At 46.3% G+C, this 13,965-nt stretch overlaps 1 protein-coding gene across 3 annotated transcripts; it reads right to left on the minus strand.

The window, feature by feature from the left end:
* Positions 1-434: 434 nt before the first annotated feature.
* On the minus strand, positions 435-4,587 carry LOC310708595 (uncharacterized protein). 3 transcript variants are annotated; one of them, XM_083507192.1, is made up of 2 exons: positions 4,405-4,587; positions 435-2,211 (listed from the first exon to the last, which is right to left on the minus strand). In XM_083507192.1, exon 2 carries the CDS (start codon positions 2,127-2,129, stop codon positions 993-995), a length of 1,137 nt encoding a protein of 378 aa, XP_083363318.1. In that variant the 5' UTR covers positions 2,130-2,211; positions 4,405-4,587; the 3' UTR covers positions 435-992. The 3 variants fall into 3 exon arrangements, with proteins under 3 accessions (XP_083363318.1, XP_083363319.1, XP_083363317.1); XM_083507193.1 differs by having other exon boundaries at positions 4,385-4,587; XM_083507191.1 differs by having other exon boundaries at positions 4,305-4,587.
* Between the last annotated feature and the right edge of the window lie 9,378 nt (positions 4,588-13,965).

The raw sequence follows: 13,965 nt of genomic DNA on the forward strand, positions 1-13,965 counted from the left end.
ATGAGCGGTGCACAAAAGGGCATTGGAGAGGGGCTGCTTAAAATGGCAGCCACTCAGGGCAGAGGCGCCGCTGGTGCCGTCGTGTGAGAGGGAAAGAACGCATGCGCTGGCGATCCACGTGGTGATTCCCGGACTGTTCACGGGCCGGATCCAGAAGGCAATTGGGCCTGATCCAGCCCACGGGCCTTAGTCTGCTGACCCATGCTCTAACCCAAGCCAGTCCTGGGACAGAAATCTCTCCAAGTGCCCGTGAGTCCCCAGCAATCACGCCAAGAGATGTTCCCCAGAATCCTTTGCAACACCACAGAGGATGCTGGGAAATATCTGCCATGTTGTGTAGTGGAGTTACTTGGGACAGTCAAACGTGGACTGGAGCTGAGTCAAGTCTGACGTTTCCCCAGAGGAAGTTATGAACAACTTAGCTTACAAGGCTGTTTGCAAGGACAAGTGAGATTTAAAAGGGATGTTGCATATATTTTGTGCTACACGAACAAACAGCAGTTGCCAAGGGATTTTGCACAGGAAGAAATAAATGGTTTGATGCCTACAAGAATTAGTTTATGGATGGTTTCACACATCCTAGGAAAACCTAGGCTTTCAACCAAGTGAGCTGCACTCAGTGGCAATTCCCTGACAAGCACACCTGTACAAGACACATTTGTTACAGTTACAGGTAGGTAGCCATGTTGGTCTGTCGTAGTCGAAACAAAATAAAAAAATTGAAAGACATTTTTTAAAAATTCCTTCCAGTACCACCTTAGAGACCAACTAAGTTGGTTATTGGTATGAGCTTTCGTGTGCATGCATACCAATAACTAACTTAGTTGGTCTCTAAGGTGCTACTGGAAGGAATTTATTTATTTTTAAAAAAATTATTTTATGTTTGTTATATTCATACTTTATGCTTCAAGGTGTACTCATGGGACCTCTTAAGTGTACAGCTGCACACACACACACACCCTGCATCCACAAATGCAATATGTGCCATGACCCTATGAAGTTTTCATTCGGTGAATACGCTCGTGCCTCCTCAAGGAGCCTGACTCTGTGAAATCCTGAGCACAGTACGTGCACGAGTAGGGCTTCTCTCCGGTATGGATGCGCTGGTGACGATGCAACGAAGTCAGGCGTGTGAATGCCCCACCACACTCTTCACAATGGAAAGGGCGCTCCCCAGTATGAATTTTCTGGTGCCTTTTCAAGCGGAGCAGCTGGACGAAGGCTTTCCCACACTCTTGGCACTCGTACGGTTTATCCTGCCGGTGAATCACCTTGTGTTTGGACAGCAAGTTGGATGTACGGAAACCCTTGCCACAAGTCGGGCATATGTATGGTTTAGGCTGTTTTCTCTCTGGTTCTCCTGGATCTACCCTGGAAGAGGCCAAATCCTCGCTGCTTTGGCACTGAGCCTTCGAAGACACTACGATTAAAGGCCCGTTCCTCAGCGACTTCGAATGTTCTATCTTATGCACGTTCCGCAGGTGTCTCCAGAGGTCGACTTTGTGAAGGAACCCTTTGTCGCATTCTGGGCACTTGTTTGGCCTGTCGCTCGAATGGATGAGCTTGTGCGTTCTCAGGTTGGCCGTACGGAAGAACCCTTTGCCACAGACGGGGCACCGGTACGGACGCTCAGCCCCGTGGTACCGCTGGCGTTCCTGCAACCTGCCAAGATGGCGGAAGGCCTCTCCACATTCCTTGCGGCAGTAAGGTAGGACATCGCCAGATGTCGGCACCAGCTCCTCCTCATCTAAAGAACTGATGATGACAATGTCCTCACTAACCTTGCCTCTGGCGTGCGCAGAAGAACAAGGCTCTGGGTCTTCACTTTCACACTGCAGGTCAAATTTGGTGCTAGCGGTGATGAAGCCCCTGGCTGTGGTTGAATCGCTCCACTGACCGTATACGCCATTCCTTTCATCTTCTTCGCAGCGCAGGTCTACAGGGATATCCTGATGGCTTGAAGGTCCATCAAGGCTGCCCTCAGGGCTGGGAGGCAGAGAGTAGTCTTCATCTACGTCTAGCCGGAGGCCACCTTTCTGACCCACCCACCCACTCAGGAATGCAGTCATTCGAGTGATCTTCCCCTGCGCTGCAAGTGTCACTGTCGGACTCCCAGCTCCCTTCCACATCCATCCTTCAGCATCTTAGGGACAGCTCACATACGATGAAGTGCAGAGGTCTCCTCCATTTGAGCTCTGGTCACAGCCAAGCCTGCAAAAGGAGAGATAATAATAAATAAGAATACATTTTTATTTATACCCCGGCCTTCCCGGTTCAGGAAACTGGGCTCAGGGCGGCTAACAACAAATTTAAAACACTTAATTGATGCTACAAAAAACAGCATAAAATACGGTATTAAGTGTAAATAACAATAGAATCAAAAATCAATTTGGGGGGAAATCCATCCAATAAACATTAGATGATCACCAAGGCTAGCTGACTAAATTAGTCCCATTTGGGCCAGTGAGGAGACCAGGGAAGAACCAGCTGTGGGATCCCAGAGCAGGTAATCTTCACAAAAAGGGGAGGGGGAGGGAAAGAAGGGGAACAAAAGATCAGGCCATGTTCAAATTGAAAGCCAGGCAGAATAGCTCTGTCTTACAGGCCCTGCGGAAGGAAGTTAAATTCTGCAGGGCCCTGGTCTCATGGGACAGAGCATTCCACCAGGTCGGAGCCATCACTGAGAAGGCCCTGGCCCTGGTGGAGGATAATCTGACTTCCTTAGGTCCCGGGACCTCTAAACTATGATTATTCATGGACCTTAAGGTCCTCTGCAGGGCAGACCAGGAGAGGCGGTCCCATAAGTACGAGGGCCCTAAGATGGGCTTTGTTTCCAAGCAATCCAAAACCCTGCACACTATAGGGGTAGCCAACATGGTGCCAGATGTTTCTGGGAGTTGTAGTATAGCAACATCTGATGGGTACCCCACTGGCTACCTGCTGCCATGCCATTTTCACTATCCATTGTGGGAACTAAGCCTGCACACTATATCCAAATGGTGAGGGCACAGGCTGCAGCAAAGTACCGCTAGTTTTTTTTTTAAAAAGGATTGGGTAGCAGTCAGAACACTGGGTTAGCGAGAAGAGTAGTCTCATCTGGTGTAAGGCAACTTCCCACAGGTAATCAGGCCGCAGGGCTTCATGATGTACCTGTGTCGCCCTCTTACAGCTCAGAATCTGTATTCAGCGGGGCTTACTCCCAGTTAACTGGGGAGAGGGGTGTTGTTGTTTAGTCGTTTAGTCGTGTCCGACTCTTCGTGACCCCATGGACCAGAGCACGCCAGGCCCTCCTGTCTTCCACTGCCTCCCGCAGTTTGGTCAGACTCATGTTCGTAGCTTCAAGAACACTGTCCAACCATCTCGTCCTCTGTCGTCCCCTTCTCCTTGTGCCCTCCATCTTTCCCAACATCAGGGTCTTCTCCAGGGAGTCTTCTCTTCTCATGAGGTGGCCAAAGTATTGGAGCCTCAGCTTCAGGATCTGTCCTTCCAGTGAGCACTCAGGGCTGATTTCCTTAAGAATGGATAGGTTTGAGCTTCTTGCAGCCCATGGGACTCTCAAGAGTCTCCTCCAGCACCATAATTCAATTCTTCGGCGATCAGCCTTCTTTATGTCCAGCTCTCACTTCCATACATCACTACTGGGAAAACCATAGCTATAACTATACGGACCTTTGTCGGCAAGGTGATGTCTCTGCTTTTTAAGATACTGTCACTGCCTTGCCATGGCGAAGGGGCTTGAATAACTCAGAGAAGCTATGAGCTATGCTGTGCAGGGCCACCCAAGATGGACAGGTCATAGTGGGGAGTTTTGACCAAACGTGATCCACCTGGAGCAGGAACAGGCAAGCCACTCCAGTATCCCTGCCGAGAAAACTCCATGGACAAAGGCAACAGGGAGAGGGGTACACAGTCTTAATTATTCCATACTGGGGCGGGGAGGGAGAGAGAAAGGCCACAGTAGGAACGATTAAATCACCATTTCTATAAAGGTCTTTTAGATGCGATTTGCACCCAGATAGGACTCCTTATTCCCTCACCACAGTTATCAGGTGAGAGCAGCGAAGGGAGTTACAAAAAATGAACTCCTGAAATGGGACGTAAGCAGCATCCCTGCCTAGCTTTACATTTTAAAATAATGTTTATGCACAAAGCAGATACATGGAGCAGGTGGGGAGTTGTTGTATTTTCGGGGGGGGGGGAGGGAACAAAACACATTGCAGAGCCTCCCCCCTTCAACCCCTCCCTCCAAATCGAGGCAAGACTTGACAAGCCGGAAGTCACAAATTTATAAATATATCATGCACCCAACCCAGCTTTGGCGCAAAGTAATGGATGGAAGAAGCGGCGCCCGGGCGGGGGGGCTGTGTTAACCTGCGGTACTGACCGCTGCAAGTTCTTATTTACCAGCTGTTCGTCTCGGCGGCTCCCCGTTGATCCCGGGAAACGCTTCCTCTCCGGCTTCCAACCTTTCTTTCCCCCGCTCCGTGCAGAAGTCAAGAGCGCGCCGTGCGCAACGAGGCACCCCTTGCCCCGTTTTGCAATGATGGTTTGCGTCCTTCCACCCCCCACCAGCAAGAAAAAGAGCCTCGGCAACAACAACACGCCCCCACCTCGTTTTCTCCCCCAACCCTTTCTTGATTGACAAAGTCAGGATCCAATCCCGTTGCTCGCCCTGCCCACATCCTGCTCCTCCTTCCCACCCAGGGCAGCCTGGCGAGAAAGGCTCCTCCTCATCCCTCCCTTTAAAGTTCCCTCTCGCCTGTGCCACCTACGGAGACCTGTGCATTAAAATAAAATAAAAAATGTTGTGGGAAACAATTTGCTTCTGTTGCTCAGCAAGAGCAAGATGCTGTTCTTTGCTCGACGGTGCAGTGCCGTCTGGCGCAATGATGGGGTCTTCTTTGGAGACCCTCGTAGCCGAGTAAGATTGTCTTCCATGAACACGGTTTTAACAGCGAGTCCACAAGTGATTGCAGTGATTGCAGTTGATTGGCCAGTGACTAGTAAATGAGAAAAGATGACTCATGCACATGTAATCGTGAGCCGAGGTGGATTCAAAATCAGCAGGGATTTAGCTTCCTCTTTTATAATTGCGCAGAAAGAACGAATGGGATCAGAGCTTGCCAGGAATAATATAGCACAGGAGAAATGAAGGGAGAGTGTACCGTTTCTTCTTCTTTTTTTATAAAGATATTTATTAAGAGTTTTTAAGGTATAACAAAAAAAATAAAAAAGAACATACAAAATAAAAATAGTTAAAAACACATTAATTTTCCATAGCATAACTTCCTTACACTTATTTCCCCGGACCTCCTCATACCTCCCTTCTTTGTATTCCAGTTCAATTTGTTAGTTCAGCAAATCCTTACCATTAAACTTTTACCCATTTGTGAAACCCTTTTTTTCATATCTCTTAAAGCATTACAGCTGGAAACCGCTTAGTTTCTATCCAACATCCTTCTAACATTCATTAATTTTACAATATTTCTGTAAATAGTCTTTAAATTTCTTCTTCTTTGGTGATCCCTCATAGCTGAGTAAGATTGCCTTCCATGAACACGGTTTTAACAGCGAGTCCACAAGTGACTGTGGAGGCCAATTTTGGATCCACACATCCTTCCACAGTGGGGGCATTGGTTTCTGGGCGGGAGTCGATCACAGTGGGGGTTTGCCAAGCACGCCTTCCTCTTAGCACGTTTCTCCCTTGCGTCCTGAGTTCGAGCGTCTTCAAAGCCCAGGACACCTTTGGCAAAGGCTGTTCTCCAATTGGAGCACTCACAGGCCAGTGTTTCCCAGTTGTCAGTGTTTATACTACTTTTTTTAAAAAAAGATTTGCCTTGAGAGAGTCTTTAAACCTCTTCTGTCCAGGATGCTGGACTTGATGGGGCCACTGGCCTGATCCAACAGGTTACAGTGGTACCTCGGGTTACATATGCTTCAGGTTACAGGCACTTCAGGTTACAGACTCCGCTAACCCAGAAATACCTCAGGTTAAGAACTTTGCTTCAGGATGAGAACAGAAATCGCGCTCCGGCGGCGCGGTGGCAGCAGGAGGCCCCATGACTAAGCCGCTTCTGACGAACCAGAGCAGCACACAGAAACGCCGTTTACCTCCCCGCTGGAGTGGTACCTATTTATCTACTTGCACTTTGATGTACTTTCAAACTGCTAGGTTGGCAGGAGCTGGGACCGAACAACGGGAACTCACCCCGTCGCGGGGATTCGAACCGCCGACCTTCTGATCGGCAAGTCCTAGGCTCTGTGGTTTAACCCACAGCGCCACCCGCTTTCCTAGGCATATTCCACTGCTAGGCAAATTAGAGGTGACATGTTGCCCTGGAAACTAAATAGTAGTCTTCTGATCTAATGTCTGCCTTTGTCTTACCCTCTCTGAGCAGGCAGGTATCTGGTCTGCTGACAACAAGATAACATGGACTATGAAGTCCACTTGGGATTCTTACCCATGTGGTTGAAGCCCGGGAAAGTGCCCTTATTAACCCATCAAAGTCAAGGGTCTGAAAGCCGCATGATGAGCAATCTCAGTGCAAACAGCAAGAGCCAATTGTTCTCTTCTTCGTTTGGAAGCGCCTGAACTTGCAGCCTTATGTTTGCAGGGAGTTTTTGTACCTTCTTCGGTTGCTATGGAGATAGTTGCCGAAGAGCTGAACTTTTGCCTTGAAAACCTCTCGGTGTTTTTTCGCGCAGTTCTGCTGGTTGTTCATTTGCTGGACCAGCCTGAGAAGAGGGAGTGAACGTCAGAAAGTGGCGTGCTTCTTGAAGAATATTTGAAGCCAAAGTGGTCCACAAAACAAAATAGCCGCAGTAGGTGGAGTTAAGGTGAATGAGAGGCTGGCTCTAAAATCATGCTCAAAAGTTCTGTTGGTGAATTGATGATCAGCCAGCATTTGTTCCCTTTGCTTAACAACAACAACAACAAAATAATAATAATAATGATAATAATAATACAGTGGTACCTTGGTTCTCAAACGCCTTAGTACTCAAAAAACTTGGAACCCAAACACTGCAAACCTGGAACTAAGTGTTTGAGAACTTTTTTCAAAAGTTGAATGTGCTCTGTTTTGAGTGCCACGCTTCTGTTTTGAGTGTTACGCAGAGGTCTGTCTGTTTTTGCTATTTATTTTGCTTTTTTGCGTTTTTTTTGTTTTGTTTTTGAGGCTGTGTGGAACCCAGTTCAGCTACTGATTGATTGACTGATTGATTGTGTGACTGCAGTACATTGTTTATTGCTTTCATTTTATGGATCAATGGTCTCATTAGATAGCAAAATTCATGTTAAATTGCTGTTTGAGGGGTTGTTTTTAAAAGTCTGGAACGGATTAATCCATTTTGCATTACGTTGTATGGGAAAGTATGCCTTGTTTTTGGAACGCTTTGGTTTTGGAACGGACTTCCGGAACAGATTAAGTTTGAGAATCAAGGTACCACTGTATTTCAACTGGTGCAATTTCAGCTGGTGCAGTGAAGGCAGAGGATGTTGCAAATACCCAAATTCTAAGATAAGGACAAGTAAATAATGGACCTTGCAGGTGGAGAATACTTTTATTTTTAAATATCTTAAAATCAAGAGAATCTATGTATGAGTTATTAATACTTTATTATCTCTTTGCAGCTGTGCTGTATCTTTGTACTTTTGTCCCTCTAGATGGAGAAACTTTATGGTTCACATTTTAAATTTTTTTTTGCTTCCCCCACCTTTTGTTATCTTGTTGTTTAGTCGTTCAGTCATGTCTGACTCTTCGTGACCTCATGGACCAGAGCATACCAGGCACTCCTGTCTTCCACTGCCTCCCGCAGTTTGATCAGATTCATGTTTGTAGCTTTGAGAACACTGTCCAACCATCTCATCCTCTGTCGTCCCCTTCTCCTTGTGCCCTCCATCTTTCCCAGCATCAGGGTCTTTTCCAGGGAGTATTCTTGTCTCATGAGGTGGCCAAAGTATTGGAGCCTCAGCTTCATGATCTGCCCTTCCAGTGAGCACTCAGGGCTGATTTCCTTAAGAATGGAATGGTTAAGATTTCCTTAAGAATGGTTTGTTATCTATCCACCCCCCAAAGTAAATCTCGTGCCCTAAAATTGTCTGATCCCAATTGCTGTAATTAAAATCTGCTTTGAGAGCAGCTTCTGTGGAAAGCACAAGGATGGATGGAAGATCACGGCCATCAAAGCCCAATACCCTATGCACAAATCCATGCACCGTTAATCAGAAAAAAACTAGCACTCCGAAGGCTCTGCATTCACTATTAACATTGATTTGCGTTCCCATTTCACTGTGAAGGATAAATGGAAAGGATGGCAAATGGCCCACTTTTGACTGCTGTTATTGCAAGGTAATTAAAAGGGAGTTAAGGTGTTAAATGGTTTGTATTAAGTGATGCTCAGCAAGCAGTGGGCAGGGGAGGGGATGGGGGATGGAAGGGTAATTTTTTTTAAAAAAATACAGTATATATTTTTTATTAAAGATTTCTTAGTTTACAAAAATAAATGCGTTTTCTCTTTTTTCAAGTTGTGTTTTCTACAGATCAGTTTCATTTGTTGTGAGACATTAGCACTGCATACAGTGTTAGGAAGAAAAGAGGGGGAAAGAGGGGGAGGGGGGAATGGTATATGTATGTGTGGGGTTTTGTGTCAGCGTCACTTGTGTGGGTTCTCTTACTATTCGCTTGTTGTATTTCCTTGGTGGTGAGAGAGGTTGCGGGTGGCCTAGGGTGTAGTTGGTTGTCTTTGGTTGGCTGTAGAGAGAATTGTTTTCATGTGTGAGTGGTGTGTGTGTGTGTTTATGAGTCAGGTTAACCAGATTAATTTGTATGTCGTTGGTGGATTCTTGTTCTTGTTCGTGTCTTGTTGAGCTGTGTATGTGATAAAGGGGAGCCATACTGGGTTGAAGGCATTTTCTTCTATTTGTACCCGTAACTAAGCAAGTATTAGAAGTCACCACAGAACTGGACCTACTAAACATCTTCCAAGACAATAATGTGGGATGTAATCCACTGGGAGCAGTCAAATACAACATTCCTAGTTTTCCTAGAGTGGACATGCAAGGGAATGTTTGGTCCAGCCAGTCAAAACTTCCTGTTCCTCCTGGCCTGGAGCATCCTTCCTCTTGCATGTGACTAGAGGTGGGTGTGACCTTACCTGTCCAGGTAACAAAAGGACAAGGCATGATGCCTCTCTCTCTCTCTCTCTCTCTCTCTTCCATCTTCCTTTCATCGTGTGAACTGCAGGACTGCTAGCCTGCAGTCACTGGGATTATCCCTCCCATATGGGGTAGATCCACATGTATATATTTGTAACTAAGTCTGCCTTCAGGAATCCAACTGTGAACTGATGTGAGTAAACTTCTTTTATTGACTTTAAATAAGTGTCTTAATTCTTTTAAGAGGGATAAATGGGAACTTACCAGGAATATAACATATTGTATAACAGTGCGTGGCTTACACAAGCCTGCAACAAGCTATCTGCTGTACATGTATGAAAGGGGAATGTAAACTCTGCTACATAAAGAAACTTGCTTGCACAAGTTAGGAAGGATATTAATAAATATCCTCTCCTGCCACCCTGAACATTCCCACAAATAATGCTCACTCACATCATAAAGAGTTTATAACCCACCTACTCTCAGCAGCCAGAAACATCACAGGCAGACACTGGAGAGACCTGTCAGGAGTAAGCATGGACCAATGGTATCAAACAGTATGGGAAACAGCCCTATTAGGGGGAAAAACATAACCAATAATCTGAAACTGACATGGCTGGAAAGGTAATTATGAGATACATGCAAGTATCTGGAACTGAACCCCCGATGCAGTTTTAAGATCAAGAGCAGCTTCATGAGAGGACAGCAGAGAAGGGGGGGGGTAGCCTTAGCCAAAAGGCAGCTTCCCTGAGTTAAGCATGCCATGGAAACTCTGCAGGGGCAGTGTGAAGTGCAGAAATTGTGGGTGGGGAAAGGCTTAAGCACCTCTGCTGATTCTTTGTCCTAAAATCGCTCCCCTTTTCCTAAAACTGCTATTCATTTCTTTCTTTTTAAAGTTGCTGCTTGGGCATGACAGCATGGAACATGTAGTTGGGCCAGGAAGGCAAAGCTGGGAGATGATGCTGGGCAAGACATATCTTATTTATTTCATAAATTTTATACTCCCTTGTATTGGTCAAACACACACACACACACACACACACACACACACACACACACAAAGTGGCTTAAAGGTAAAGGTAAAGGGACCCCAGACCATTAGGTCCAGTCGTGGCCGACTCTGGGGTTGCGGCGCGCATCTCGCTTTATTGGCCAAGGGAGCCGGCGTACAGCTTCCAGGTCATCAAGCCAGCATGACTAAGCTGCTTCCGGTGAACCAGAGCAGTGCACAGAAATGCCGTTTACCTTCCCGCCGGAGTGATACCTATTTATCGACTTGCACTTTGATGCGCTTTCGAACTGCTAGGTTGGCAGGAGCAGGGACCGAGCAACGGCCGCTCACCCCGTCGTGGGGATTCGAACTGCCAACCTTCTGATTGGCAAGCCCTAGGCTCTGTGGTTTAACCCACAGCACCACCTGCATCCCTCAAAGAGGCTTACAAAAAAACACACACACTAAAATCCAGAAAAAATGATGACCTGACTTTTAAAAAATACAAAAGTTAAAATACTAAAACTAATTAAAATGGCTTCATCTCTCTAGGCATCTGGGTTGGCTCGTCTAAAGAAGGGTGTTTTCAGCAGGTGACGAAAAGAGCTCAGGGAAAACACCTGCTTGATTTCAATAGGCAGGGAGTTCCAAAGTGAAACTGTTGCCATACTAAATGATTGAGTTCTTACAAATGCGGGACGGGTATTTTGTGGCACTTGCAGTAGTGCCAACGCCACCCATCGAAGCAGCTAAGTGGGTACGTGTGGGGCGAACTGCTCTTTGCAGGCACACTGGTTCCAAGCTGCTAAGAGCTTTCTATACTATATGTTATGTACTGAGTTGAATAGGATCCAAACTGAAGCAGTCTGATTGGTCCTAGAACAATAGGATCCAAATTGCAGCAGTCTGATTAGTCCTAGAACAATAGGATTCAGAATGCAGCAGTCTGATTGGTCCTAGAACAATGCAGCAGTATGATTGGTTGGCAGGAACCACCCAATCCTGCTCTAGATAGAAGTGAATCCACAACCTGATTGGCTTACAGTAGAATTCCGGAATTAGCCAATCATGTGCAGCCCATTGTGTAAATAATGTATATAAAGCAGATACTGTGAGGGGACATTCATTCATTCCTCCTCACCACTATGAGCTGAATAAAGAGCATGAAATCACTTTGCGACTCTGAGTATATTTCACTATACCTTGAACTTGGCCCGGTAAGCAGATTGGCAGCCAGTGCAGCCCTGAACCCTCTGGGATAAACTCCACCCTAGGTGAAGAGCAGAAAGGATGAAACAGAGGAGGACAAAAGAAAAGGTGCAGAAGGACCACTCATTTTAAAAGCACTTAATGGTGAAGAGTCTGTAAGCCGAGGTGTTGCTGTTGTGATGTGTTGTTGCTATTGGTGATAAAAATTCAGATGAGAGGGAAACGAGGAGAAAGCAGAACAGCTCCCGAAACCATTATGAGACATTTAAACCCTCCGGCAAAGCTCTTGTTCATTTTGATGGTCTGCATAGCATCACTTCATGGTGACTGGAGTGGTCAGATGTGTCCATCTCTCTCTCTGAAGACCCTTAAAAGAGTCTCAAACCCACCACCATCTCAAGCGGCTGATTCTGGGTAGAAAGAACATCTGTGTTTTAGAGCGGACAAACCCAGCTGGCTCACAACTGGCCATTTTCTCCACCTGGCTTCTACACCCATTGATGGGACGGTGAAACAAACTCCGTTAACGGCCAATTGTCCAATTTGGCCTTTATTGTACTCTGCCGTGATTTACAGTTATTTTACAAAGAAGTTGATGGGCTTTGGCAGGCTGAGTCGCTTGGCTCGAAAACCTAGGAGATGAACACTGAGTCATAAATAAAACTTTTAACGAAATTATTTATGCAACAATATACATTGGCTCACATCTTGGTGCCCTTTAACGCTTCCTATTTTTGCATTATTGATTAAACCCAGCTGCCACTTTCATTCTTCCCCCATGTAAAAATATCTAGTGAAAATCACCCTTCAGTTGAGCAAGCCATCTATTAACGTCACAATTAACAGCTCCCATCCCTGCTTGTCTTATTTAGCACAAGGTGGGAGTGGAGGAGGAACTTTTTGTGTGTGTGTCAACGAAGGCAGGTGTGCACAACTGAACCAAATGCACCCCACCATTAGTGCATGTTTCAGAGGCAAGAAAAATCTCCCGGGACCACAAAACAGGCGGGTTTGTCATACACCTCACAAGCCACAAAGCATGATTGCTGGGCTCTATTCCACTGGATGGGCCAGAATGTGTGACACCTGATCTGGGAGAAGAGATGTAAGTGACAGGCAGCAGTTGGAGCCAAACAATGCGCCAGGGCTGGCTAACCTGTTGGTTTGCAGATGTTGTTGGACTCTTACAGGTAAAGATAAAGGGACCCCTGACCATGAGGTACAGTCGTGACTGACTCTGGGGTTGCGCTGCTCATCTCGCTTTATTGGCCGAGGGAGCCGGTGTACAGCTTCCGGGTCATGTGGCCAGCATGACTAAGCCGCTTCTGGCGAACCAGAGCAGCGCACAGAAACGCCGTTTACCTTCCCGCCGGAGCAGTACCTACGGTATTTATCTACTTGCACTTGGACGTGCTTTCGAACTGCTAGGTTGGCAGGAGCTGGGACCGAGCAATGGGAGCTCACCTCGTCGCTGATCTTCTGATCGGCAAGTCCTAGGCTCTGTGGTTTAACCCACAGTGCCACCCGCGTCCCTGTTGGACTCTTAACACCCAGCAAACTACCTGCAAGACCCCTCCCTCATATGCTTAGGTGGAATTTACGTGTCGCCTGTCTTGGGGGACAATGGAGGAGTGTGCTTCTAGGGATGAAATCAAACCGCTGGAGAATCACAGCCCCTGCTGTGGCTGCAGAGACCGGTAACTCGTCACTGCTGCCTGCCACATTGCTTGACCTCCCTGGAGGTCCTGGGCTGCCCAGATGACAAGACCCAACTCTCGGCCTCACTGATGTGGTCCAAAGGAAAGCAGAGCAAGACGTTTGGCACCAGCTTGGCTGAGGGAGTTGCCAGAAGATGGCAGATGAAGGTGATTGACTACATGGAATTGGCAGAAATGACTGGCAGAATCCGAGACCAGGGAGAAGAGTTGGTGAAAGAAGACTGGAAGAAATTTAAAGACTATTTACAGAAATATTGTAAAATTGTTGAATGTTAGAAGGATGTTGGATAGAAACTAAGTGGTTTCCAGCTGTAATGCTTTAGGAGATACAAAAAAAGGTTTATAAATGGGTAAAAGCTTAATGGTAAGGATTTGCTGAACTAACAAATTGAAGTGGAATACAAAGAAGGGAGGTACGAGGAGGTCTGGGGAAATAAGCGTAAGGAAGATATGTTATGGAAAATTATTGTGTTGTTTTTTTTAACTGTTTTTATGTTGTATTTTGTATTTTGATTTTTTTATTATTATTTTTCATTTTCACTGTTATACTTTAAAAACTTTAATAAATATCTTTTTTAAAAAATAATGAAGGAGTTGCCAGAAGGAGGCCTACAAGACATCCTCCAACCATCTTAGCGACTCCACTCCAGGTTTCCTCCTTAGCCCTTTTCTCTCCCAAAGATCTCCCTCAAGGCAGTGGAGATTGAGGATCAGTTTTTCTTCTCCTAGATGAGCTGTTTTCCCAGGCGGATGAGCCCCATCCGCCCCTCGATTCCCTCTACAGCGTGTGCAGAAACTGCTTTCATGACCGTTGGACCCACTACAGTGGTACCTCGGGTTACAGATGCTTCAGGTTACAGACTCCGCTAACCCAAAAATAGTACCTCGGGTTA

Source organism: Podarcis liolepis (assembly GCF_965112155.1).
Source record: "Podarcis liolepis genome assembly, chromosome: 6".
NCBI classification, from domain to species: Eukaryota; Metazoa; Chordata; class Lepidosauria; order Squamata; family Lacertidae; genus Podarcis; species Podarcis liolepis.